A 26,493-nucleotide genomic window follows, 5' to 3' on the forward strand; every position below is an offset into this window, starting at 1 on the left:
GGCGTCCTTATTCGAGCTATGCGTTTGTCTGAGAAAAATAATTTTTGGGAAAAGTAAAGTACTGACCCGATTTTGATGAATGAGGTGTCATTAAAAGGCGCCTACCTACCAAGCGACGAAAAATAAATTTTATTAAATTTTAGCGTTCGTCTTGCGTGTTTAGTCGGGATTCAGTTAAACTTTGTCTTGTTAGTAATTCGAATGAGCTCTATTTTACAGCTGTTGGTTTTATTGTAAACTATGTGCCGTGTTAAGAAGCTATACTTACCTAAGCTAAGCTGCTATGTTCGAATGGAAGGATAGGGATAATCGTTTAGGTTCTGATTTCAACAGACACGCGGCAGGTTGAAATGTTAAAGGGTACGTCCCGCACACCCGCACAACCCCCGCGCTAACCCGATGCGGGCAAGCGCGGTTGACGTGTGGGTATGCGGGGCGTCCCCCCAACTCACACCCCGATTGCTATCTCAACCTGTCGCAGACTGTACCTAGGTAGGTACAGTTAGCAACAAAGCGAGGTTTGCAGCCGCCAGTACAAGCGACTATGGACGGGTGCAAACGTAGGTTTGTGTGCTGACTGTGCATTATTATTACAATACTTAATTAAAATGGCACCACTAATTATGTATCTACCTAGATCTGTACAAAAATGTTTTACAATTCTGTGGAGATAGGCCATACCAAATGAATAACAAATGAATGAAATTCTGGTACGATAATTTCTGTTCGTGTATCGTACCTACCTACTTCATTGCAACTTGCAACTGACAATAGACTAAAATATATCTATTTTATTAATAAGTAGATACCTACCTATTTATCTACTACATATAATAATTAATTTCTCTCTAGGTACAATCTAAGAATAACTTTATCAAGTCTAAATCTCTAGTAGGTACTTACGTACGTACCTACTCTATTTTTATATATATCTATGTATAATTTAAATTTTTTTCTTTATACCTAATAGGTATCTGATCGCTAAATACAATAGTATTTTTGGCACTAGGTTGTTTTTTAGATATTAATTCAATTTTATACCTACTTAACAATAAATAATATAAACTACCTATTATATTATTAAGGTAATATTTCTTTAATTACTTAATTATTCTTAGCTATATTATAGAATGGACATTACTATTTATCACATCTAACTATTTATTTAAATCGTATTGTAATTTGTAATACTTTATTATTCTGATTTATCTAATAATACCTACTATTCAAATCATTGTGCTTCATTTTATGAAAGTTTAGACTACCTACCTTTAATCAAAAATTAAAAATAATGATTAAGTAGTTAATAAAGTACCTAGCTACGTATAGGTAAATAATATATTTTGATGTTTCTACAAAATTGTATATTATGTATAAAGTACCTAATCTTTGATCTGTTATTTCTTACATTTTATATAATAAATAGATAATAGGTAGGTATATTAATTTATCAACTATTGTTAAGGACTAAATTCAGTTTTATATTAGGTATCACTGGCCCACTTTGACACTAAGTTTATTCAAATATTTGACAAATAAATAAACATAGTATAAATATCTTTCATTATCCGCCATTTATAAGCAATATTATACTTTCAGTTATTATTTTTTCGAAGCAAAGTAGAGAAAAAATGTTTACACTAAACTTAAGTTTACCTTACTTATGTAAGGTGTTTGTGCATTTTAAATACTTATTACGATAAAACATTTTTTATTCAGATGACTACCTAGGTAGGTAGGTATGCTATAGATAAGTTATAATAATTATAATAAGTATGATAAGTTACAATAATACAGAGACATTACAATGAGAAATAAATTACTACTAAATGAATATTATCATTCACAATGACAATAATTATGACTAATTGACCGCCAACATCAAGTCTTCTTACAATATCATCTTCAACTACCGACCCACTAGGTTTACAATGCTTATCTAATCCATTCCTTGGATCGGAATCCACATTAAAATGTCTAAAATCAACTTTTTGTCTTCTATTACAAATACTAACGCTTGGACCAGATTTTTTATTTTCTACGTTTACATTTTCATGATTATTTACAATGTCATTTTTACAGTGCATTTTGGTGTCTTCTTTTGTAATTTCAGTCCATAGTGGGTCTTGCATCGAAGCGGATCAGAGCTTTTTATGAGAATCGCTACTTGAACTCTTAAGAGAGCCATATCGCCTATTACCGGAGATTGTAGATGGAGTATCACGGTCCAAACTCGCTGCTCGCAAAATGAGGCCTCTTGATGGTAGTAAAGATGAACCAGGTATTGTCTAGAAAAATACGACATGATTATAGACAATATATTATACCACATAACATAGCATGCACCTATTGTTATCGAGCTCACTATATTCTTTTGGTAATTAGTACATAGAATTTGCACAATATTTAGAGGTTTTATTGGAATATTTAGAAGTAGAATGTGAAAATGTAAAGAGTTTGGTAAAAATATAATTAGACTCTGTTTCAACTATTTCAAACAAAGACACTCAATTATAAATTGTTAGTAGAATACGTTCTGTAAAAAGTGTGGTAGATGCCATCACACTTTACTTCATAATAAAAATAGCCTATAATATTATGTCCGTCTCCAGGGTGCAAGCTATTTCTGAACCTTTCGGTAAAAACCTTTCGGTTCGCGAATGGGTTACGATTAGAAATAGTAATAAACAGAGAGATTGCGACTGATGATGCCCGCTATTTCGTCCGCGTGGATTTAGGGTTTTTTTTAAATCCCGTTGGAGCTCTTTGATTTTACGGGATAAAAAGTTGCTTTTGATAGTTTCCGGGATACAAGCTACCTCTGTAGGTATCAAGTGTCATATAAATTGGTTGAACGGATGGGCCTTTACGAATCCCGTCGGTACTCTTTGATTTTCCGGGACAAAAGTAGCCTATGTCCTTTCCCGGGATGTAAGCTAACTCTGTACCAAACATCAAAATCTGTTAAACTGTTGGGTAGTGAAAAGCTAGCAGACAGACAACAGATAGAGACACTTTCGCATTTATGAGTATGGATTAGTAGATTTGGATATGAGTTGCCTCAAAAGCCCAAGAAAGTTGAGTAAATGAACCTGTTCTCCAACGGATCCACCGCGATGACCCCGTCTCCCGGTGTCCGTGAAGGAGGTCTCGAGCGATCGGTGTGAGGTGTCGCTCGCCTGTGATAGTAGCTGAGTAGTAGAACTCGAATCCTCCATATTGGAGAGGTCGTCAGGACTGTCTTCACGCTGTGGGGTATCGGATTCCTGAACACCAAGCATTTTTGAAGACTATTGAAAACAGCTAAAGCTTAATTAGCACTTTGTTGCATCCATCTTTTAGCAGACTTGTTTCTCTACACATTTAAAAGGAACAAAATAGATTTTTTTTATGTGCGATTCCAGTGGGTAGCTAAGTAGCAAAAACTGCGTAGAAATTTCTAAAACTACCTGTCATATCTATCTACCTAATTGCTAAGTAATACACCGATGCACCTAGTTATGTAAGAAGACGTTTTATGGATTTGCTGTTCAATTAAATTTAATTTCTATACCTCCTCTAAGTCTCTCAGGGTTGAAGGGTAATGATGTCTTCTGCTGTCCTCTCTTTCCTTCTCTCGCTCTCTCTTTTCTAATTCATCGGCCAGCATCATGACTTCCCAATCACTTCCACTGCCAGCAAACGCTAAAAATTTGTTAAATCATTATGAAAGAATTTCCTAAAAATAATTTTTAAGGTAGGTATATTTTTAGGCACTCAACGTAAGCTGGCTAGTTTTCTGATGTCAGAAGAGATGTGCATTCCTGGTTCGTTGGATGCAGGCTAGCATCCACAGATTCCTGGGCATGATACTATCAAGACTATGATGATAATGATAGTAATTATGTAAACCACTTACGATTAATCTTATATACATACCTCTGATGGGCGATTCATACCCATAGCTAGAGAAACTTCGCCTCTGTTTGGAGTTGTTGTCGATAAACTCTTCGAACACTGGCGTACGCGGTACGCACTCAGAGTCGCTACTTGACGAAGTTGATGTACTAGAAATAGTCAAAAAATTGCGTGTAATATACAATTATGATAAGGCGAGTCAGCATCAGTAGGCAGATAAAGAGGAAAAAAAATTATGAGTATCCAAAGTAGTACTTACAGAAAAGCGATAATGATAAAGTAACAAAAAAGAATAAGGTTGGCTGCGTATCGATAAATACCATTCCTATGGCGATGAAATTCATGTATATGTAACTAGCTGACGCCCGCGACTTCGTCTGCGTGGATTTAGGTTTTTGGAATCCCGTGGGAACTCTTTGATTTTCCGGGATAAAAAGTACTCTATGTGCTAATCCAGGATATTATCTATCTCCATTCTGAATTTCAACCAAATCCGTCTAGTGGTTTTTGCGTGAAGGAGTAACAAACATACACACACACACACACACACACACACACACACACACACACACACACACACACACACACACACACACACACACACATACAAACTTTCACCTTTATAATATTAGTGTGATACCTTTCACTCCAACTGAGATCACTGCCCATATCTAGCACCACATCATTGCAATTTGTAGTCTTCGGAGTAGCACCACGGTTGTAACCGAAGAAAGATCCTAAACTAAACTTGCGTTGTTGTCTGTGTGATTTTTGTTCTGTAATCAGTCAGTATTAATTAGTTCATGGATTACTAGATATAACTATATTAGCAGGCTCGAGGCAGGTTGGTGTAAAATAATGCATTTAGTAGGCGTTTCATTGTACTAACTTATGTCTTTTCTTCCCGTATGATGCATCCCTGTGTCTACAGACAAAGTCTTCTTTATTTTACTCCTAGTGCTATCAAGATGTGTGCCAAAGAAATGAAAGGGATGTATTCCTCGTCTACTTGTACGGAGACTTGACTGTTCTGGGCTTAGGAGCGAACGGTCTTCGGAAGTAGTATGCGGCGATAACGGCCTGAAATAGAAATATAATTTGTGAAAATAACGAAAAGCAAGTTTTCAGCAGGATTTATTTCGGATACGTATTTTTTTACCTTGTCAAATCTTGCAATTCTAATGTCTCTTGGTTACTTTGATCATCCCATGATTTTCTAAGTTTCAATTTTTCGGCTCGTTTTCTCGAATACGTTCCAGCTTTCCCGTCTAAATTCAAATCTAATCGTTTTGATTTGCTTACACTCCAGTCTTCTTTACTAGATGTTTTACTTGCTCTGTTTGATAAAGAATCAGCTAAACTCTGCAGTTCTGAATAGGAAAGTTTAGACAGTTCTATTCCTTCAGTAATTTCTGTAAGTGTTTCTTCTGTCAATTCTTCGCCAGCGGCTGATTCCTCGGGTACTTTTGGTGAAATTTCTTGTTCTACCGATTTAGGATCTTCATCAGTTCCTTCTGGCGGCGATGTCGTAAACACAGTATCTAGAGAGTCTCCTCTCTAAAACATAGCACAATGTTAAACGTAACCTCATAATTTTTTTAGAATAAATTATTACCTAAAAATCAAAGTTTTTACCATAAATCCTTCATCAACGCCAGACATATTATCATCACTTCCTGAGCTAGTATTTATTGACTGCTGTTGCTTTATTATTTTACTCCCATTTAACTGTTGCACATCTGATTCTAATATTTCTGTACTCGATGGTACAGTTCGAAGACCGAGTCGTTCAAGTTCTTGTATACGCTTTTGAAGCTGACTAATTATTTCATCACGTTTGCGAACTTCATTTTCTAAACTGTTAAACCTACAGAGGAATTATTCTTGTTATTTCTATGTCAAAATTTATTACATTATTTAAGTACCTACTGTAATATATAATAAGTGTGAATCGTTTGCAATCTACCTTTCCTGAAATTTTCCTTGAACTTCGTGCAAATGCCCCTGTATTACTTGTTTGATTCCAAGAAGCACTTCTCCGAAATATTCTTGCTCTTCTATTGAACCTGGAAAAATAAATTGATCTATTTATACATAAATATACATTTGTTTAAATAAATTATTAAACATAAAAACATCATTTACCTCTTAATAATTTTCTTTGGTTAGCTACCGCTGATATTATTGTTATTTTGGATTTTTCCGATGGTACTCGAATATCTTCTGGTCGCAATGATTTATAGTCATAAGATGGTTCGACGTTTTCTTGTCGAAGAATTTCCGTGTTTGAAAGTGGGTTCGTATTACTAAGTTGATTTTGAAGAGTTGGAGGAGTTTCTTTAGTATCTGATATAGTTATTTCAGGAGGCGATGGTTGTGGTAATGAAGAAATTAAAGGACTAGTGATAGTAAATACTTCATCAGTATCATCTATCGGTATACTGGAAGGTGGCGAAGGTAACGTATGCCGGTGAAATGTGACACTTTTCGCAAATTTCGAGTGTCTTGCAGCATATCCTTCTAAGGTTGGCGCACGAATTAATTTTCTTAGTTCATTACTTTTTTCGGGACTCTCCGTGGGAGTAACATCTTCAGACAATTTTTTTAAAATTGATTTCAGTGTGCGTCTCTCAAGGGTTTCATTCGACTCGTGACTTTCTATTGAATCCGTAGATTTCCGTTTGAATTTTCTTTTATCCATTGTACTACCTTCGGAATGACTTCTCGTAAGCGTATCAGATAGTAAATCTTCTGAAGAACCAGCACAGTCAAGACTTGAACTTCTGATTTTGATAACTTTTTCAAGTTCTGCTAACTTTTGCCTTTCATTTAGAATTTTCAGCTTTTTTACAAATGGCAATCCACCATACTCTGGCGATAGATCATCTATAGATCTATATTTTTTATCTTTTGATAGTAACTCAGTACCTATAGTAGAAGCTATTCGATCAACTGACCTAGTAACACAACTTGCCTTCGGTGACATCGTCAATAAATCTAAAGATTTCTGTTGGACGGATTCCACATGGCAAACCGGAGATTTGTCCTCCTTGTCATTATCACTTTGAACCACTGTGTTATTATTGTCTATCTTAACAAGTTCTCCTGTATTAATTATAGGCACACAAATGTTTACGTTTGATTCTAAACTAGGAAGTTCGATGACAGCCGACGGAGGTTCGACTGCATTTTCTAATTCAACTTTTTCCTCAATAGATTTGCTATGACTTTTTGATTCCCCTAATATTGCAGCTTTTTTAAGTTTATTCCAAGGTTTTTTGTTTTTTGATTCCTCTTGAGATTCTTTGGTTTGCAGAGGAGTTATTTCAATGGCACTTTTTTCGAATGCTAACGGTTTACATTTATCTGTTGCAGAAGTGTCATTTTCTATTGCAGAAGTTCCACTTTGCAGTAGTTTTAATTTATCTCGAAAAGTTGATCCCATAGATTTGGCAGGTGATTTGATTTTACTTACGACAGAGTGGGGTATTGATATTGTATTTCCTTCAGTTTTTGGAGTTGGCTCAACAAAAGCGGCAGGTTTTTCGCTGATATCCTTGTTAAGGGGCTGGCACACTGCTGTGCCATCACTTTGCACTTGTAGAATTTTGTCTCTAAAACTAACTTTAGGCTTAGATGCTCCATCGCTCGATCCCGATGAATTTTTCCTAGACATTTTTGTGGTTGGACTTTGAAGTTTACCGGGTGAACTAGATTCTGATCCTTTTCGTAACGGACTTAAATTTTTTACAGTTGGACTCAAAGGGCTTTTTATTGAGCTAGGACTGATTGTTTCTGAGCTGGATGGTTGGTTACTGGTAGTAGGTGTTAATTGATTCTTATCTCTTTCCTCTTTCGCTTTGAGGAGCAGTAATCTTTGCAACAAAGGAAGACCTGCACCAATAATCTCTGGTTCTATGTCTGGTGCAGAACTTGTAGAAGGAGTTGGATGCGACGGTGGAGGGGAAATTACTGATGATGTCGAGTGTCTTTGTTTCGCTACTTTTTCTTCACGATCCTGAAATGTTTTAAAGTTTTTATTAATTTACAAGTTTAGTGAGGGTGTTCAAATAATCTATGACTAATCTACATTATAATATTGTATATGCACCTGTTTCTCTTTAAGTAACTTTAGACGAGATAGTAATGGCAGTCCAGCTCCTATCGGGGAAATAATTTTTTCAGGTTCTTTGATTCCTGTTGTTTCACCATTATCCTAAATTGAAATGACAGTGAATAAGTTACAACAATTTTTAATGTCTTTTATACTGAAAATATCTAACTGACTAACTAGTTTGGTCTTAGATGGTTCTCAAGTTAACTAGAATCAAACGATCAATATAGCAAATACTCACATCCGCATTTTGATGTTGTGAATCGTCGCTTTCTACTCTCGGCATACGCCGTAATTTGTGTTCGCTGCTTGTTAGTGAATGCAGTTCTAACGATTCTCCTGATCGACGCCCTACTCGCGATCTACTGCGTATTGCGTTTCGGATACCCTGTTTGAAAATAATTTTATGTAAAAATTTTGTACAAATTTTTAAAACTCGAAAAATATTCATTTTTTGAATTTTTCCACTATTGATGTTATAAGTGCGAAAATGTGTCTTCTCCTCTGTATTTCCGTCTTATGTTACCTTTTCATAGTGCATCTGCTTAGACAAAATTTTGTTAAAAGGTAGTTTTATCTACCTAAGCTACATTTGATTCCAGAAAATCAGTTCCCACGGAATTTTTAAAAACGTGATTCCACGGGGACAACGTCGCAAGCATTATAATTAGTATAGTATTTAAAAAAAACTAGCCTTCACATCAGTCTTAAGCTTGTGGACTATTCGTTTGGAAGTGCTGTCTTCACCACCTTTATCAGGACTTCCTTCGCCTATAAAAAAGAAACAATGTTATGATACCAGACCAAAGAAATTTGTTGAGAGTGGTTTATCATCTTATTTTTTCTGTATCTTTGATAATTAAAAAGGCAACCATGATATTATTATCTATTAGGGCATTCCACGAAGACTGTGTTGGACCTACTCAAGGTATAAAATTTCTAAATCGTGTGCGAACTGAGGAAGCACTTCTCGTAAAATAAGAAAATTGGGGGGAAAAAATGAAAAAAAAACGGCCAGAAAGACAGACAGACAACAAAGTAAGGGTTCCGTTTTTCTTTTTGAGGTACGGAACCCTAAAAATGGAATAAAATTCATTTGCAGGAAACATTTTGTATAGGTATTGAAGTGCACTCACCCGTCGCTTTACTCTTGACTTTTTGCCTGGACATACTCTTCGCCTCCTGCAATCGTTTTCTGCCTAGTGTTTGTAATATGTCTTGAGCTTCAGGATAGTCCTTCATAGCAGCTAAAACGTCTTCTCTCGAAAGTGAGAAGAGTTCGGAATAACCAACTGACCTTACATCTGCTGTGCGTCTAAGAGAAGGAATAAATTATTACTGGTACATGTTTCAAATATTTTTACAACCGATTCGGGTAAAGTTATTATGGAAATATTATGGGCACTGATAGATGTTTAGTCCGTATTAGATATGTTACCATCAAGAACTTAATAACCGTGATATTTTCGATCTTGTAATCTAAAGCTATGGGATTTATAGCAAAATACCACATAACATAAAAAACTACGTGAAGGTATGTCGATAACCATAAAATCTTTACGCGCAAAGTAAAATAATAAATGTGTATAGTGCGCGACAAGTCGAGATGGCAACCGGAGCGTTGTGGGAACGCCCCACACACCCCCCGCGCGTCATATCCCGATTGCCATCTCAACCAGTCGCGTACTATGGCTACTTCAATATACATATCTTTTAATTTTTTTACAATTAATTTGTTTTTTAAACTCTAATAAAAGTTTTTTATGGTCAATATTTGCCAACCTTTTGAATAAATATCTTAAGATTAACCGGGGTTAAAACTGGTTCAAATATATTTTTTCAAAAGGTGCGATTTTTGTGACGCCGAGTGTATTATTATTTATGTTGATTCCGATACAAGTAACGTATAGATCGTAGATACCTCCCACGTATTTGTTGTATCTACAAAACTAATTTTTCAATAAAGCGTTCTAAAATGACGAAGCGATGTTATACGTCGGCGTCGTCCTATTTAAAAAAAAATACAATTCAGTACTTTGAAAAAGTGTATAGCATTTTTTTTTAATTTTACCGGCATAAAATAAATGAAAATAAGTATGTTCATACTACGTAGTTATTTTAAAACCGTCCCTGTGGCTTACCACAACTTACGTGGCAGATATATGTAGATTGTATTATTAATAATATTAATCTGCAATGATTTCACGGTGTACATTTCTTATCCTGCTATAAATGTCGGTATTTAATTATTATTAGTATAGTATTTACACATACTTATACGTACACATAAGGTGCGTAGATAACTAGTTATAAAACTCACTTGTTTAGGCCATCGAGGTTCAGTATGCCAATTTCACCAAAAAAATCACCCGCTTTCATTGTAGTTAAAACCCGGCCGGTCTCTGATATGACCTCCAAAATACCATCGGCTATTATAAACATCTCTCGGGCTACTTCACCTGAAAGCAATGACAAAATTCCATCAACTATGTGTTTATTTAACATCAGGTGACTCGCCTGCTCGTTTGCTCGCAATTTTTAGATTGTAATAATAATTTACCTTTATTAATAAAAAAATATTTACACTTATTCAAAATTAATATTAAATCGTCCTGCTAGATACTCGTAGGTACTCGTTGGTACCTACTTACATCACATTCGCCTTATATTTTAAACGTGGAATCACAATTTGTTCATGTGCCACAAGATCACACTCCCTACACTCTATACAAGCGAACCTATTACATACTACTACCGAAACACCGGCCTGCTCGCCCAATTTGTGTGTGCGTGGGTAACGGCAGGGCTGAGGTCCTAGTGAATCGAGCGGGACAAAGACTACTACTATACGAGTTCTCACATGCGTACATGTTTACATTTCTACAACCGTGATCACACGTATGAAGATCAGTCTAGAAGAAGTGGCTCCTATTACCCACCACAATATTTTTCGTATTTTTATTATTACCTTTTCTGCATATCGAATCTCCCGGCGTAAAAATGTAGGCTTTCATTTTCAGAACCAAGTCGTGAAGAAACTCGGGTTGACACTCTTGGAAAATTGTTACCTAAAACATAAGATAAATCCATACTAATAACATTATAAATGTAAAAGTGAGTCTGTCTGTCTGTCTATCTGTCTGTCTGCTACCGTTTCACGGCCCAGCTGTTGAACCGATTCTGACGAAATTTATATCCCGGGGACGGACATAGGCTACTTTTATCCCGGAAAATCAAAAAGTTCCCACGGGATTCCGAAAGACCCATTCGCTCAACCGATTTGTATGAAATTTGGTACCGAGGTATAGCTTGCGTCCATGTTATTGACATAGACAACCAAACAGTTCCCACGGAATTTTCAAAAACCTAAATACACGCGGACGAAGTCGCGGGCATCCTCTAGTTTTTATATAACTAGGTGGAGTCCGCTTTCCTACATTTTGCCGCCCACTTTGCCCGGCCTTGAGCATCCAATTGATTGATTGGCTCTCAGATCTGCGCCCACGACGTCCAACCAGCGCTTTCTTGGGCGGCTTCGGAAACTTTGTGGTTTCCCTGCTATATACCCGTATCTACCATTTCAAACGGAACTCTTGCAACTTACCACCATATAATTTAGATTTGATAAATGATCCGCATTACTTAAAAATAATAAGCAAGTTAAACTTGTTACTTTTAAATAACACACCTTTTTCAATACACTCAGGTTGACATGCAGAGCAAGTTCAGTCTTGAGTTTATCAGGCAAGAGACCAAGGGCAGTATTGATGTCACCGCCGCCTTGGATTCTTCCTCGAGACCATGAATAATCGTACCATCGAAGGACGCGCCTCTTCATACCACCTGGAACCTGCATAATTTTTTGTAGAAATAAATTTAGTATGTTGAATATCTTAATGTATTTATTTCTCCATCATAATATTATAGTCGATCACGTTCTTTGTACTTGTTGTAACGTGGTTAGTTACATCATTACATGTTTCTGGTAGTGATTGCCAATTCAACTAACTAATTAGTAGATGCTATAATTGCAATAGCTGTACTTTCTGTATAGATTGTACCTATATCAAATCATTCATTCATTTGAGTCTTCTTGTAATAAGTAGTGTCTTATGTTTATATAATAAAACTTTACCAGACGGTAAAGTCAAGTGAAGCTGCTACTCTCCTTTGTGAAGTGAAAAATACAGAAAAGATGCCTATAAGTAGATACTTGGAACATAAAGACATTTCGTATTTCTTTCAAGAATTTTCCTCGAAGCTACAGATCTTATACACTGCGCTCAAGTAACTTAGAATGTAATTTGTATTAACTTACTCGTAGAATGTAATTTTTATTTGCATCTAGAAAGAGAAAAATACAAAAAAAGAAACAAAAAGATAGATTTGCCGTAATTTCGTAAATTATAAACATTGGGAATCTCCGGGAGTAGGGGAGCGGATTTACCTTATGATGTCTCATGTATGTTTTCGCGCCGTCCAAAAGCCTTTCAAACTCAAGCCTGTTTGCGTTTCTATTGGTGATGACATTGCCAACTTGCCCCACTATAGTAGCAAAGATGAACACCCCAATTAAGTAACTAACGATTGTGAATATATACCTGTAAAAGAAATTCAAAGTCAATCACAAGGATCGAACTCCACTCATGTTTTATCCGAGTAAATGTGTAGGCATAAGTACAGTTATAATATCTATTAGGTATCAAAACATAGGTATTTAAATGGATCAATATATATACAAGAATGGATGAATCTCAGTAAAAAAGTAAAAAAAAAAAACAAAAAGTGCAAAGTTTTCGAACAGTTGCAGCAAAAACATGTCAAAAGTAATAAAGAAAAAAAAGCAGCAAATATTACCGAATGGCGGTTTCAAACAATGAAGGCTGTTCGAAAACTTTCAAATAATCCCCGTAAACTATCAATCGATGGAAAAAAAACGCAAAAGGAACAAATAATTAAAAAACAATCTCATGACAAAGGAAAAGTTTTACTCATAACAATTGTTGTTAGGTACCGGAAGTTTTGTCGCTGCGAAGCGAACAGCCCCCAAATTTTCGCCGCCGCCATTTTAAGTTTAATAGATAACACGTCAAAATGGCTGTTTTCCTCCAAAGAGTTTTCACAAACAATAGCCGTATTAGCAGTGCTTGTGTTGTTTGAAGATTAAATTATTCCTACTGCGATAAAAATATTAAGGTAAGTAGTAAATTGAAGAGTTCACGACAAGATTGCGTTAGCGCGGTGCAAGAAATCTTTGTCTTCACGCATTTACTTACTTGCCATTTTGAAAGCCAGAGCCTGTGCACAGACGTTTATACTAATAAATATATTCACAGATTTAGCAAGCTTAATATTTGTGAAGGTGCAATAAAGAGTAGCTAGGTATGTATTTTTATAAATAAACTTACCTTAGAGCTGCCTTTATAATAAGTTCTGTATTAAAGTAAAATTCTACAAATGACAATAATTATTCCGTTTGTTCTGCTTATCAAAGTATGTATGTTTTTCTGCTATTCTTTCACGGGCCATCCGTTTAACCGATTTTGACAAAATTTGGTACAGAGAGATAGCTTGCACCCCAGAGACAGACGTGGGCTTTTTATCCCGGGAAATCAAAAGTTCCCACGGGATAAAAAACCGATATCCATGTCGTTGTGGGCATTACCTGTTTAGTACCGACTACAGAGATAGCTTGCATCCTGGAGATGGACATAGACTAGTCTTTATCCCGGAAAATTAAAGAATTTCCACGGGATTTTCAAAAACACGTGAACGTCTCGAAAATCATCAAGTAATAAATAAACAACACAAGCACTGCTATAGATCTTTAAAACAAATTTTAAAATTCAAAAATTGTTCGGTCAAGTTAAGAGCAAATAATCACAAACCTACTTGTAATTTAAACCGAAAACAATTGGTCAAATAATGTTATTAATTTCAAGTCTTGTAATTTTTTGGTAGATACAAATTTAAAATTGACAAATTTAAGAGCAGAAAATAACCTAAAATCTTAGAAGATATTGTGTTCCTCTTTTTAACCATCGAACCACAGGTTATCATGAAACAGGAGAATAATAACTCCACAGGGGAATACAATAACAAGGGAATCCTGAATTCACATCTTCACGCGGGCATAATTTGTACCTACCTACAGCAATTAGATATGGCTAGCCTTAAGTTTTTAATGGTACATTTGCAAAAAAAGTATCTTAAATAACTTTTTGATTTTATTTTTCCCAAGAGGGCCAGCGATTTCTGGAAATAGCTACGCAAATTAAATATTTATTCTAAAAAAATTTATGAGGTATCAAAAAATTTTGTGAGTTTGTGTATGAGTACCTACTAGTTAAATATTTAGGTATTTCATTTAGTTGTAACTCAGTCTAGCACTTATAGGTTTGTACAACTCCGTGGAATAGAGCCACTATGGCATTTGTGGCTGTTTTTCATAAAAGCTTTACGACCGCATTTTCCGATCAAAACGGACGTAACTGCACTTAATATGTTATATTGCCCCGATAGAAACGATTCAGTTCCGTGGAATAAAGTCCTGAGGGACAATTTTAATGCTTGCAATTGAAGCCCAATAAACTCATTTATTAATAACCCAATCTAACCTAGTAGTTTATCTAATTAGATTATAATCTATACTTTATAAGTAGTTGTAGAAAATATCTGTAATAATGTAATATTTATCTCATGTTAAAATAATGTTAATCCTTATCGTATGTTTTTGAAAATAAAGGCTATTTTTATCTTATTTTATACTATTTTATTTTATAATAACCCAAAACCCTTTACCAACATTGTAAACTACATAACATAATATGTTCAAGTATTAAAATAAAATACAAAAATGCTCTTCCTGAAAAGTAGATAGGACTTTTGTAACAGTGTCGTTATTCGTAGGATACGACCATTGATTTTGAAAGAGCCACCCTTACGACGATATGTAGGTATCAAATTAATATCGATAATAATTTAATTGTTCAACCGGAGTGAAGTCGGGGCAGGTAGCTAGTAATGTATAAAAATCGCCACCTAAACGAAGCACACGACCAGCTAGGTGATATTAGCCACCGAGGTTGGTTGGTTCTACATTGCTGCAACACTGGGTGATATCAAAATATTTTTTCATAGAAAACCTTCAGTGGATTCAAAAATGAGCTCAGTGGCTATCAATCAGTGTCAGAAACTGAGTTAGTGAATCACTTGGGTTGGAAAAAAAAACAATTGGAAAAATATGTTAATTTTCTTTAAAACCAACAAGCTTAAAACTTTTAATATATAAAAACATGTTTAAAATATATGTTACGGAATTATTAGTTTAAGTTATTATTAGTTTAGTTTATTTTATTTATTTATTTATTATTAAGTGGAAAAGCGAAATGTAATTCCACACAGTCCATCTAATACGTTCACAATATTCCTTGTAGACCTACAACTTTATTATCCTCATTCTTTTAGACCATCACGACTTTATTTGGTACAGAATGATCCCTATATGGCTGCACTACTAGCAGATTTCATCACCCCAGAAGGTTTTTTATGTCGAGGATAGCTTTGGCCTTGCCCGCGCTCTCACTTTATTTAAGAGGAGTGTATTCGGAGTGCGTTTCATACCAATGAGTTTATTTCCCAATCAAAAATCATACAACTTTGGCAAATTTATAGATAGTTATAGACTTTAGTTAACTTTAAAAGTTACTAGATGATGCCCGCGACTTCGTCCGCGTGGATTTAGGTTTTTCAAAATCCCGTGGGAACTCTTTGATTTTCCGGGATAAAAAGTAGCCTATGTGCTAATCCTGGATATTATCAATCTCCATTCTGAATTTCAGCCAAATTCGTCCAGTAGTTTTTGCGTGAGTAACAAACATACAAACATACACACACACATACACACAAACTTTCGCCATTATGATATTAGTGTGAAGTGTGAAGTGTGATCTAGAGATTCAGGGCTCAGAATGTGATAATAGAAGAGGAACCGTTGTTACCTACAATAAATGGAAAAAGCCATAATATGGGAATAGGTGTAGCTTCGAGCAATCATGAGAGAAGAGCTCGACGATGCACGTACGTTGTCGTTATTGCAAATATTTGCGCTAGTACCTTGACTTGGATATCATATTGACTTTCTCAGGAATACGACTCGCTAGCTCCGTTAACAGTATTATAATTATTATGGTACCTACGAATAGGACTTTTACTAAAAATATTCTAGAGAATACAATCCATACTTCCATACTAATATTATAAATGCAAAAGTGTGTCTGTCTGTCTAGCTGTCTGTCTGTCTGTCTGCTACCTTTACACGGCCCAACAGTTTAACCGATTTTGACGAAATTTGGTACAGAGTTAGCTTATATCCCGGGGACGGACATTTTATCCCGGAAAATCAAAGAGTTCCCACCGGATTCGTAAAGACCCATCCGCTCAACCGATTTGTATGAAAGGTACCGAGGTAGCTTGCGTCCATGTTATTGATATAGAAAACTTTTTATACCGGAAAACCAAACAGTTCCCACTGGATCTTCAAAAACCTAAATCCACAAGGACGAAGTCGCGGGCATTCTCTAGTGACAAATAAAGTATATTATGTAATTTGAAAAAGATTCTCGGGCAGCCTTATATTACGATTTTTAAGGCTTTTTCTTCCAGATTTCGTTCCATTTTCGTAAAAGTAATACGGATAATGGAATCTGAGGTCTCTATCATTACTCTTCCAGAATAAACAGTTAATAAAGCGTCACTTTTATAAAAGCTTCAATTCAATATCCTTTTAAAAGAGATAAGCTCAAACACATTATAGAACCGCATTTGTAGATTTTGCTTTTAACAGCTTGTTTGATATCCGGATACCATAAAAATAGTATGTTATTATCTCATAAACATTTATCTTATTACCTACGTGAATTATTCGTGGAAGTATCTATTTTCATTCAAGAGAAGTATCTACTGCGCGCTTCTAGGTGTTTTTCATACTTTACAGTTTCGATGTCATTTGAATACTAAGAAATCAAACTCAATGTAATTTTGTAGACAGCGGCGTGAGCATCTTGAAACAAAATCGTTGGCTAAAAGATTAAGTACGTATATTTTTGAACCCAAGTAACTTTGAAACTACCTGCACATTTTACGGAAATCTGACAAACCACAGACCTGATTTGATTCTAGAGCCTCTACAGAATTTTATTGAGTTTGATTGGTTAGTATTCAAATGAGAACAAGACTACCTTTGTATGGAAAGTGCTGGGGAGTGCGAAGGAACCCTAGTTCCTTCTCTTAAGTAGATTCTAAAATTCAAAATTCAAAACTCAAAATACAAAATATTTTTATTCAATAAAAGTTCAATAAAATTCTAAGTAGGTTATCCGAATCATGATCCCGTATTGAGAAAATATTTATGGTATTGACAGTGTCGCAAAAATTTGTATCTTTATAGCGTTAGTAGCTTGCAATGGAAGGCTGACTTAACGTTGTACCTAGAGAAAATTAAATAAACCGATCACTTTGTAGTCGACGCAGCTTCAAAGTAAACTTAATATAGAAACAATTTAATTTCCTTTGCTCAATAATCGGAAATTAGAAGATTGAAAATCAAATCCATATTAAAAAGGGTAATTTTTTATTCCAACAGGTAAAAAAATCTTATCAGGCTGAAATGGGCTGAATTATAATTGTCACAATCGAAATTTGGAAATGGAACCATTCAATAACTTGCTCCCTCTGCGACGTAATTTTATTGAAGGTAATCCTACCCTTAATTACATGATCAATTAAGTCAAGGTAAACAATTAACGAATATCTTGACAAGTTGCATTGAAATAATTGGTTTGCATTCATCATAAAAGTTACATTACTTGAGCATTGTATTATAATATTATTTTGGTTTAAATATGTACTTTGCGTTTTGAAAAGTGTAACTACTGAGTTTCTGACCGGCATTCCTCAGTAAAATCTGCTTTTCCAACTGGTGGAATACTCCTGACTTATCATAAGTGGCACAAATTGTGCAACTTGAAATGACATTTCATTTCATGTCTTAATGGTGGGAGTTTTCTTGGAAATATTAGGTATTATTAAATAGATTGGGGCTCAGAAATCCTCTCACATCTAATTTCTTTGCAATCGTCTCGTAATGTAGGTCTGTGATATTGATAGCTAACGAACTCCATGTATTATTTTACTGGTATTCATTTTCTCATAGCTTACCTACTACTTTATTTAGTTAGCAAAAAGAATGGCAATTTTTGCGTCCTATTTAAGTTGCGCCAATGATAACGATAATGTCAAAATTTACATAATGACAAAACACAAATCAGTATTTACGAGTACCTAAACATTCGTAGAATGCCCAATTGAGCTGAGTAGGTACCATTAAGAGAAGTTTCCCTAGCCAGCTCCCCAGCGCTCTATTCAAGTTAAATCTTTGATCTCGTGTTTTTAGAAAAATCTGAAACACATAGGTAGGTATATTAATTTCTAGAACGTGTCTACAAAACCTTATTGAGCTTGATTGGCCAATATTCAAATGAGAAACAAATAACATTTCCTCATTTCACCAAAGGTTGCCTGGAGGAGATTGCTCTGAGCAATAAGCCCGCCTTTGCATACAATTGTTTTTAGTTTTAGTTTCTTTGTTTTGTCTTGGTTATTTCATGTTTTGTGTGCAATAAAATTTTCTATCTATCTATCTACGTTTGTTTGGAGCGCGCAGTGAATAAACTCCTCTTAAAGTGCTATCAAATCAAAACATGGTTGCCCAGTGGCTTAATCATTATTAATTTTACTGAGGCTATAAAGTAAAAGTGGATTTCTTATAGCTTTTACCGAGACGATATTTTATAGGTGTCGAGAGGAGCATCCTGGCCGTAACTTACAGATATAAGACCGGACAATTTTTACACTTTCACCCACGTTATTTATAGTAGCCTTTTACAGGGGCGTATTATATTATAGTACACCTTGCGAACATGGTCACTTCCAAAATGCATGCACTGTGTACCTATACTGTATACCTATTGTGTTATCAGTTATCACGTAAAAACTTCGCTCCAATCGGCTGAAAACTTGAAACATCAACGACCGCACGATGACTAGGCCGTGGGGTGGACTCTATTGTTTTGTGAAAATATGCGAACACAACTTTAAGAGGAGTCTCTCCATCACTCGCTTCATACAAACGTAGTTCCAATTTCATTTGAAGCTCGGTTTCAAAGTTACGCGGTCTTAAAAATTTACATACAGCCCCTGTAATTTTAAAACTACATATTTTTAGAAAAATCTAAAACACCACAGACACAGATATTAGTTTCTAGATTATGTCTGCAAACATGGACTTTGGTTGCTTAATATTCAAATGAAATTGGAACTACGATTGTATGAAGCGAGTGACGGAGAGAGCCCTGTTAAATAATCTCTGAATATCTTCTAAAATAATGCGTCACCCAAAATTTTTCATTCCTTAGATATCCTCACGATATTTTGTTTTCGCGCTATAACAATAAATGGTATCCCTAATTTTACAAGTACTTCCCTACAATTTTGCAAAAAATGGCCATACGATTTAGTACAGATTTTGATAAAATATTTTGAAAAAAAGACCCGTGGTATTTTGACCTAAGACTGAGTTTATTTAGTTGTAATGTTTTATGGATGTGGTGTGGTACACAGTCGACGAAAATGATATTAATAATAATGTGACTCTCCGACTGACTGGCGCGCGCTACCGTCCAGACAGTTATATTATTTTGTTTACAAAACTTAGAATTTGTCTCATATAAAATTCTTTTTATATGAGATAAATTCTAAGTTTCGTACAAGAAGATTTATTAATGTTCAATGCAATATCTTGATACACTCGCACCTTACTTTTACACTTTAGCGACTTACTGGCCATAGAAGATTTTTATTCATAAGTATCTACCTAGCGATTTTATTTTCTACAGAACTAGTTTTTGAGTTTAAAAAAAATCGTCCCAGCTTCCATGGCATGCGTTGCATACATACTTTTTTTTGTTGACTCCCCCCCGGAAGCCAGGCAGCCAGCCAGCTGAAGGAGGGTATGCGGGATTCGCCGGCCGAGAGGCGACCGGAATACCCACTAAACCCCAGCGGCGCTACTGCGCGTCGCCTGGCGACTGGGTCACGGGAACGCCGAAGCAAACAACCGCGACCCAGCCAGCGACGTCTGCCGAGGCAGACCCTCCACCGGGGACCTGCTCGGTCCCCACCACCGCACCTCCGGGACGCACCTACGAAGTGCGTCCCCCGACCCTGGGACGCGCGCGTCGCCCGCGTCCCATCCTACGCTTCGTCCACTGTGCCCTCTGCTAGTCAGAGGGACACGCGGAGAAACCTCCCCCCCTGCCAGGTCTTTAGCCATAGCCAACAAAATCTCCGAAGAGAAAGTTGCATACATACTTAGTTAAAGTTATAAAAATAAAAAGTTACTTACTTCCTAAAGTGAAATAGTTCCATCCAAAGTTTGTTAGCAGGTTAATTATTCCACAAACTGATCAACTTAATAATTATATTTCTAGATTACGTAGGTACTCATATTACCTAAAATAAATATATTTTTAATGATATGAATTGATGCATTCAGAGCATTTATCTAAATAGTAATTTTATTGAATTAGGTAAGTGCTTGTGAATATATAAATCCAACGCGTGCCTAAACATTTCTTTCATGCTAGAACGTTTCGTAATAATATAATTAGTTCTATCATTTCTATCATTATAAATCAATGATTTCTATTAATTATTATAGCGGAATTGCTTTATGATCCGTGCATAAAGTCTGTGGGAAAAAGAGAACAACATTTAAGATTTATGGAACCTCTATATAAAAGGGTTGCGTGTTACACAGTATTTTGCGCTAGGAGAGATATTTTCCTTTATTTATTCCATATTTTTTAAATAATGTCAGTAGTTCCTGTATCGTAATTCGTAACACAGATTATTTCGCGCTTAATTGCCCGTAAAGGTTTTGTTAAGGAATATTCTATATAATGTAGATATCCACGTGCATATTATATCTCGTGGAACACAGAATTAATAAATAATACTTGTATCAATTTTTCTATAAAACGGAGTTGATCAGATAACATTTTAGCTTGTAACTTTTGGTTTATAGATGAGCATTGTTGTTTTAGATTACTTGGTGGTTGTCTTTATATAAGTAAATCTTTTAAAGGAAAATAATATACTTGCTCTTCATAAAGGTGCGTACTTATTGGCTCAGAGTATTCGCTTGTAAATAATGGGACAGCAGATTCGAGCGTTACGTCATAATATCAGTGAGTATACAATATACATACTTAGTTACGTCACATGCCAAGCATTACATAGGATGTTATGATATAACTTCGAACATTGCTGTAGTGAGTGCTACAAAAGGGAATGTTCCTCCGGTCAGTCGACACCGCATTATTGCATTGTCGCAATGCACTCGAAACCGAATTCAAAATTGTTACATTACCATCTAAATGCTCCTGGTAAGTACCTACGCATCTTTAAAAAGGGAAATATTATAGGTATCTATATTCATATACTTACTTTTATAATTTTATTTTAACTAATGCACAAAACGTAAATATACGAGCATACCGATACGGCTCAAGTCACTAAGGCGACCTTAGATTTAGTTCAACGAATCAAAATGCGGCTTAGAAAGGCTTATCGGGAAATGTGAAAAGGAAAATCCATGATCAAGCCAAGTCGGGACTTTCCGTTCTGATATGATCAATTCAATCTCCCCGAATACAAATTACGACTGAAAATGGAATTTGAATATTAATTAAAACGCTCTACAAATTTTGTAAATCTGGAACTGTGATTCTATTTCTAAGTTTAGATCCGACTACGTTTGTGGTGGCGTATGCTGGCGCGTGTGTTGGGACTTTTTGGAGTGTTTTTTTGTGAGAAGTGGCCGGTTTTTGTGTTCTGCTGGTGTTTTTTGGTGGTGGAACTGACTGGGAAGCGCTCTAAAGGGGCGCCGCGCGTATGTCGGCGGGCGCCGGCACAGACGAAGTCTATACTTATAGGTACATATAGTTTCCCTAACTTGTAAATAACTACAAACTTGACATTGGCTAATCAGTGTAAAGCCTTGGACGAATAAATACTCTGTAAAGCCAGACGAGAGAAAAAAAAAAGTTTAGATCCAGGTAACAACCAGAATCATCGTAATTTTGTAAATCTATACTGGTTGGTTTAACGAATAAACAAATGCAACTGTTATTAATTTATTATTCTAAATATATAAAAGGAAAAGCTGACTGACTGATCTATGGATCATGTGGACGGGGCATGGCACAGTTGAAAGTTATCGCAAATGAGCAAAACCACCCTTCGACCAAATATAAGCGCTTATAACATATTGTGTGGTTTCGCTGAGTTAGTAAATACCTTTGGGATAAATACGGTATGAGTGCTGTCTACAAAATAGACTGCTTATTGTACTAGTATTAACGTCCATTGTTAGTCGAATTAAGCCTTTGTAAATGTGAATGGGCTTTCTAGTGATGTGACCTATATGAAAAAAATATAATGGGTACCAATCTCAATACCTACCTTTTTCACCTTTTGAGGTATTATAATGTCAATTGTCAGTACCTTCCTATTAAATATTTATATTAAAGTGATTCCCTCATTATCTTGGTTTATTCCGCATAAAATTATTAGATACCTATGCTTACTTTGGTAGGCCTTTATAAAAATTACACTAGATTTCTCAGATTTTTTGAAATAGAGACCACTGAGCGTATTTTCTGAAAAATGTTTCCACAATCAGTCAAAATTATATTTGCATGAATTAAACTTGATTATTATTGTTTAATTCATCCAAGAAATTGTATTATGAATAAACTAATAATTACGAACTGGGCGATACGGTAATATGACATGTCACATTGCAAAATAAATATTCTAGAATATGTAGAATATCCTTAATTTTTTTTGCGATGCGACATGTCATTCATACATTATTATATCAATTTTGACTTGGTTGTGGAATGAAACCATGGACTTAGAGTAGCTAAATACCACACCTGTCGATCTAGGCGTTGCCGAATTTTGGTCTACGAGTAAATACCTAAGAGAGGTACAGCGAAGGGCGAATTACGACTTTCTTACATAGTATTTAGCGAATAGATATAACTACCATAAGGTTGACACTCGCAAAAATTGTTCGTTGCGATCCATGGTTACAGCACTAGTTAGCAAGTTAGTTATACCATCTATTGTTGGTTAAATTAAGCCTTTATAAGCACTTAATAGTTATTTCTGAATTAAGTAGGTACCTATTTAGGAATATTGTAGCTTAGGAAACTGTCCTATGAATATTTATTCCATTGTTAATATTGGAAGTAAGCTTAGTTTAGGTTGAGTTATATAAACGTTAGTTATTTCCAAGAACATGCTTGAGGTTAATGAATTAGTTGCTAGCAATATAAGCTGTCGTCTATCGGTATTTAGTGGTCCGATGGTAAAATTGTAAAAGAGAAATAACGTTTCAATAAGGTTTCTTAAATACACTTTGTTTTAAAAAACGTATGTAAATCAGAATTTACCAACTGAATTTCAGATAGTTTACACCTAAGCTATTGTTTATTTATCTAAGACATGATCTGACCAATTGCAAGCTGTTTCTAACATACCCCCGGTTTGATCTGAACTGAAGAAGTCGCGACTTGAGTCCCCGACGCGGCAAAAATTTGGGACCTCCATGAGTGCTAGTAAATATAATACATAATTATATATACACGACGGTTAGTGATACCACATACACTCCTTATAATATTAGTTATACTTAAGTATTATTTTATTAGTTAATATTTTATTTCGAATATTAGTTTTTCTATTATTAAATTAGCAACTGGTTATAGTTAAAAGTAACAGTACTAAAGTATGGTTAATAATGCTAAATCGATTGTTTACAAATCTTAAAACATGATTGATTAGTCTTAAAATAATGCTATCTAGTTTTTAATCTTTTAGTTTAATTTGGAGTCTGAATTAAACCACCTAATTAATCTCCAGACCACTGTCTATCTACAATAAAAACAGGTAAGTATCAAAATAAACAGTAAAAATTCAACAAATTTGTTCAGAATATATGATAAAACAAGTATATTTCAGAAAGTTCTATAAGAGAGCTCTGTCAATTTCCAACTAACAACTTTCGAGTAAAAATACTTATTAAGTTTTTTAGAGAATCAATTCGATAAATATTCTTTATTAGAAGTAGCTAGATATAAGTCGGCTTGGTAAACAAGATATTACCATTCCCCGAAAAGCTTAGTTCGCAAAGATAATATATTATTTATGTAGGCATTCTTATATTAGCAGAATAAATCTTGCAGAGCCGTATTTCGTGTAAGCTTCATGTTGATTAGCATATTTGTTACTCTTACTTGAGCAAGCTTTGAATTTAATTCATAATGAAAACCTTATTACAAATTCAATGTACGAACACGTCAAATGTGTGCAAAGTTTCAGAATAATACATTTTATTTCGAACGAGTAATGACTTTCTAACTTTTTAGATTACTGTCGGAAATGGATGTCTACAATGTTGATTAGTCTGATATATTATTCTCGTACGTAAAGCAATAATAGTAATATTTCCTAGCTTCAATGTTTTATTGTTTTTATACTTTTTTTTCTAATTTCTAATCACCTAAATCATTAGTTTCAGTTCGATCAAGGCTTAAATTTTATTTTATAAATTTTTATTTAATTGTTTTTAAGAATGATGAAGTTTACATTTGTTTTAGCGAGTCATTAATCTACTTTTAACAGCTTTATAGAGTTACTTGAATTAAAACTTCTAGGAATTACGTAAGATACGTTTCCGTCGCACGTTTGTGTATCCAAGCGTTTAATTTAATTTTCTCAACTTTCTCGTTCTACAAACTCAACAGTCAACACATAAGACTAATTTCACACGGCATTAACATCGCATGTTTTTTTCAATCTTAGCGGAAACGATGTGGCACATAGGTAGGTACACTGTGTATAGAACCAATAAAAAAGTTTTATTTCTATTTTGTTTTGGTTACAATAACACATCTTTCTTTCTGTCGTTTCCTTGATAAGCTTTTTTATCGTCATAGGTTAAACCTACTTACGGAACGGTTCTACCAATGTTTCCACTTTTAAGGATTTCGCCGTTCTTTAGGTTGAAACGGCTATTAGGTAGATAGGCACGGCTTAGGACATCTTTTATTTTGTCAGGTTTTTAGGGTAGGTAAAATCGAACTTCAGTTTGTAATTTAGGGCCAAATTCTTTAGAAACTAGAGTAAAACCAAAATTGTAAGCGAAAACGCTTAGTTTTACACTCCATGTATGCGCTACTACGTATTCCGTTAGATTTATCCTGCACAAAAACGTGCGGTGTTAATGCCGTGTGAACGCAGTCTAACTTTTCAAGACATTAAATTGATTCATGCAACTACTTACTCAGCGTTCGTTTCAGGCGTCGGTAAATCCCCGATTGTGGTTAGCGTTAATGTTGACCAATAGAGGGATCCGAGATACTTCCGGGTCAGAGTTGCGTAGTCACCCGGCCGGTGGGGATATGCCCAGTCACCCTGAATTAATTGTGATATTAGTAATGAAAGTATATACAACTTTAGTACATAATACATACCTACCTATAGTATAATATAGTAAAGCAGTCTTTCAATGAGGGGTGTGCGTCGTTGATACCTATTTAATAATGTGTAATGAATGCAAACTTCATACTATCTACGGTCTATTGATTTGCTACCGTAAATTATTGTCGAGTAAATAAAATAAAATAAAATAAAATAAGAAACATGAAATCGCGGTAAGTAATAGAAAAATGTTTTTTTACTTTGTAGTGGCTTTGTAAGTCAGTTTTTTGAAAAGAATTTTTCTGATTTTAACTATCTTTACTAAGGTTGTTAGTTAGAGGTAAGAATACCAAGCCAAGCTAGTAATTTTCTCAAACATTGTACCTACATCTTTCCATAAAAACAAAGTGTGAAGTGTGAACCAAAGTTTACTCAATGACTTTTGTTGACGCGCCAATCTCTTGTTTTACGTCGCGCGTCGTTTTGATGTGGCAATTTATAAGTACAAACCTTGGCTTGTTATTTCTTTGGCTTTTCAGAAAATTAACTAGCTACCACCTTTGGTGTTTAGTTCCAAATAAAATATCATAAGAGTCCTTTTGAGTATTTATGGAACATTAACAGCTACCCACGATTTCGTCTGTGCAAAGCCAGGCTTCAAAGGTAGGTGTGTTTTAAAACCACAAACACCCAATTCATTCAACTTCATTCACTTTTATTACTCGTAGATATAATAAGGACAAAAGCTAATATTATTATTAAACTCCAGATAGTTAAAGCTCCTAAATTAGTTTTTAAATAAAAAGTGAAGATAAATTCATGCGCTTATGTGTGTCACACATAATAATATTATGCACGATCGTAGCAGCATC

The 26,493-nt window shown here is 35.0% G+C and overlaps 1 protein-coding gene across 2 annotated transcripts in view; it reads right to left on the minus strand.

Moving 5' to 3' along the window:
- Positions 1 to 1,228: 1,228 nt before the first annotated feature.
- Positions 1,229 to 26,493, minus strand: part of LOC123870799 — a 250,773-nt gene continuing 225,508 nt past the window's right edge. The window contains exons 10-29 of one of the 2 annotated variants that reach the window (XM_045914241.1): positions 25,485 to 25,615; positions 23,680 to 23,754; positions 12,459 to 12,612; positions 11,700 to 11,861; positions 10,980 to 11,079; positions 10,332 to 10,470; positions 9,148 to 9,326; positions 8,706 to 8,782; positions 8,253 to 8,399; positions 8,009 to 8,113; positions 6,043 to 7,915; positions 5,864 to 5,963; positions 5,533 to 5,764; positions 5,057 to 5,454; positions 4,787 to 4,977; positions 4,538 to 4,673; positions 3,919 to 4,046; positions 3,554 to 3,684; positions 3,093 to 3,266; positions 1,229 to 2,288 (exon numbers count right to left, since the gene is read on the minus strand). In XM_045914241.1, coding sequence (XP_045770197.1) covers positions 2,142 to 2,288; positions 3,093 to 3,266; positions 3,554 to 3,684; positions 3,919 to 4,046; positions 4,538 to 4,673; positions 4,787 to 4,977; positions 5,057 to 5,454; positions 5,533 to 5,764; positions 5,864 to 5,963; positions 6,043 to 7,915; positions 8,009 to 8,113; positions 8,253 to 8,399; positions 8,706 to 8,782; positions 9,148 to 9,326; positions 10,332 to 10,470; positions 10,980 to 11,079; positions 11,700 to 11,861; positions 12,459 to 12,612; positions 23,680 to 23,754; positions 25,485 to 25,615 — 4,779 coding nt within the window. In that variant the 3' untranslated portion in view covers positions 1,229 to 2,141. The remainder of the gene's footprint in view (positions 2,289 to 3,092; positions 3,267 to 3,553; positions 3,685 to 3,918; positions 4,047 to 4,537; positions 4,674 to 4,786; positions 4,978 to 5,056; positions 5,455 to 5,532; positions 5,765 to 5,863; positions 5,964 to 6,042; positions 7,916 to 8,008; positions 8,114 to 8,252; positions 8,400 to 8,705; positions 8,783 to 9,147; positions 9,327 to 10,331; positions 10,471 to 10,979; positions 11,080 to 11,699; positions 11,862 to 12,458; positions 12,613 to 23,679; positions 23,755 to 25,484; positions 25,616 to 26,493) is intronic. The other variant, XM_045914242.1, reaches the window with a different exon arrangement.

The sequence above is a fragment of the Maniola jurtina genome, chromosome 13 (genome assembly GCF_905333055.1).
Source record: "Maniola jurtina chromosome 13, ilManJurt1.1, whole genome shotgun sequence".
Lineage (NCBI taxonomy): Eukaryota > Metazoa > Arthropoda > Insecta > Lepidoptera > Nymphalidae > Maniola > Maniola jurtina.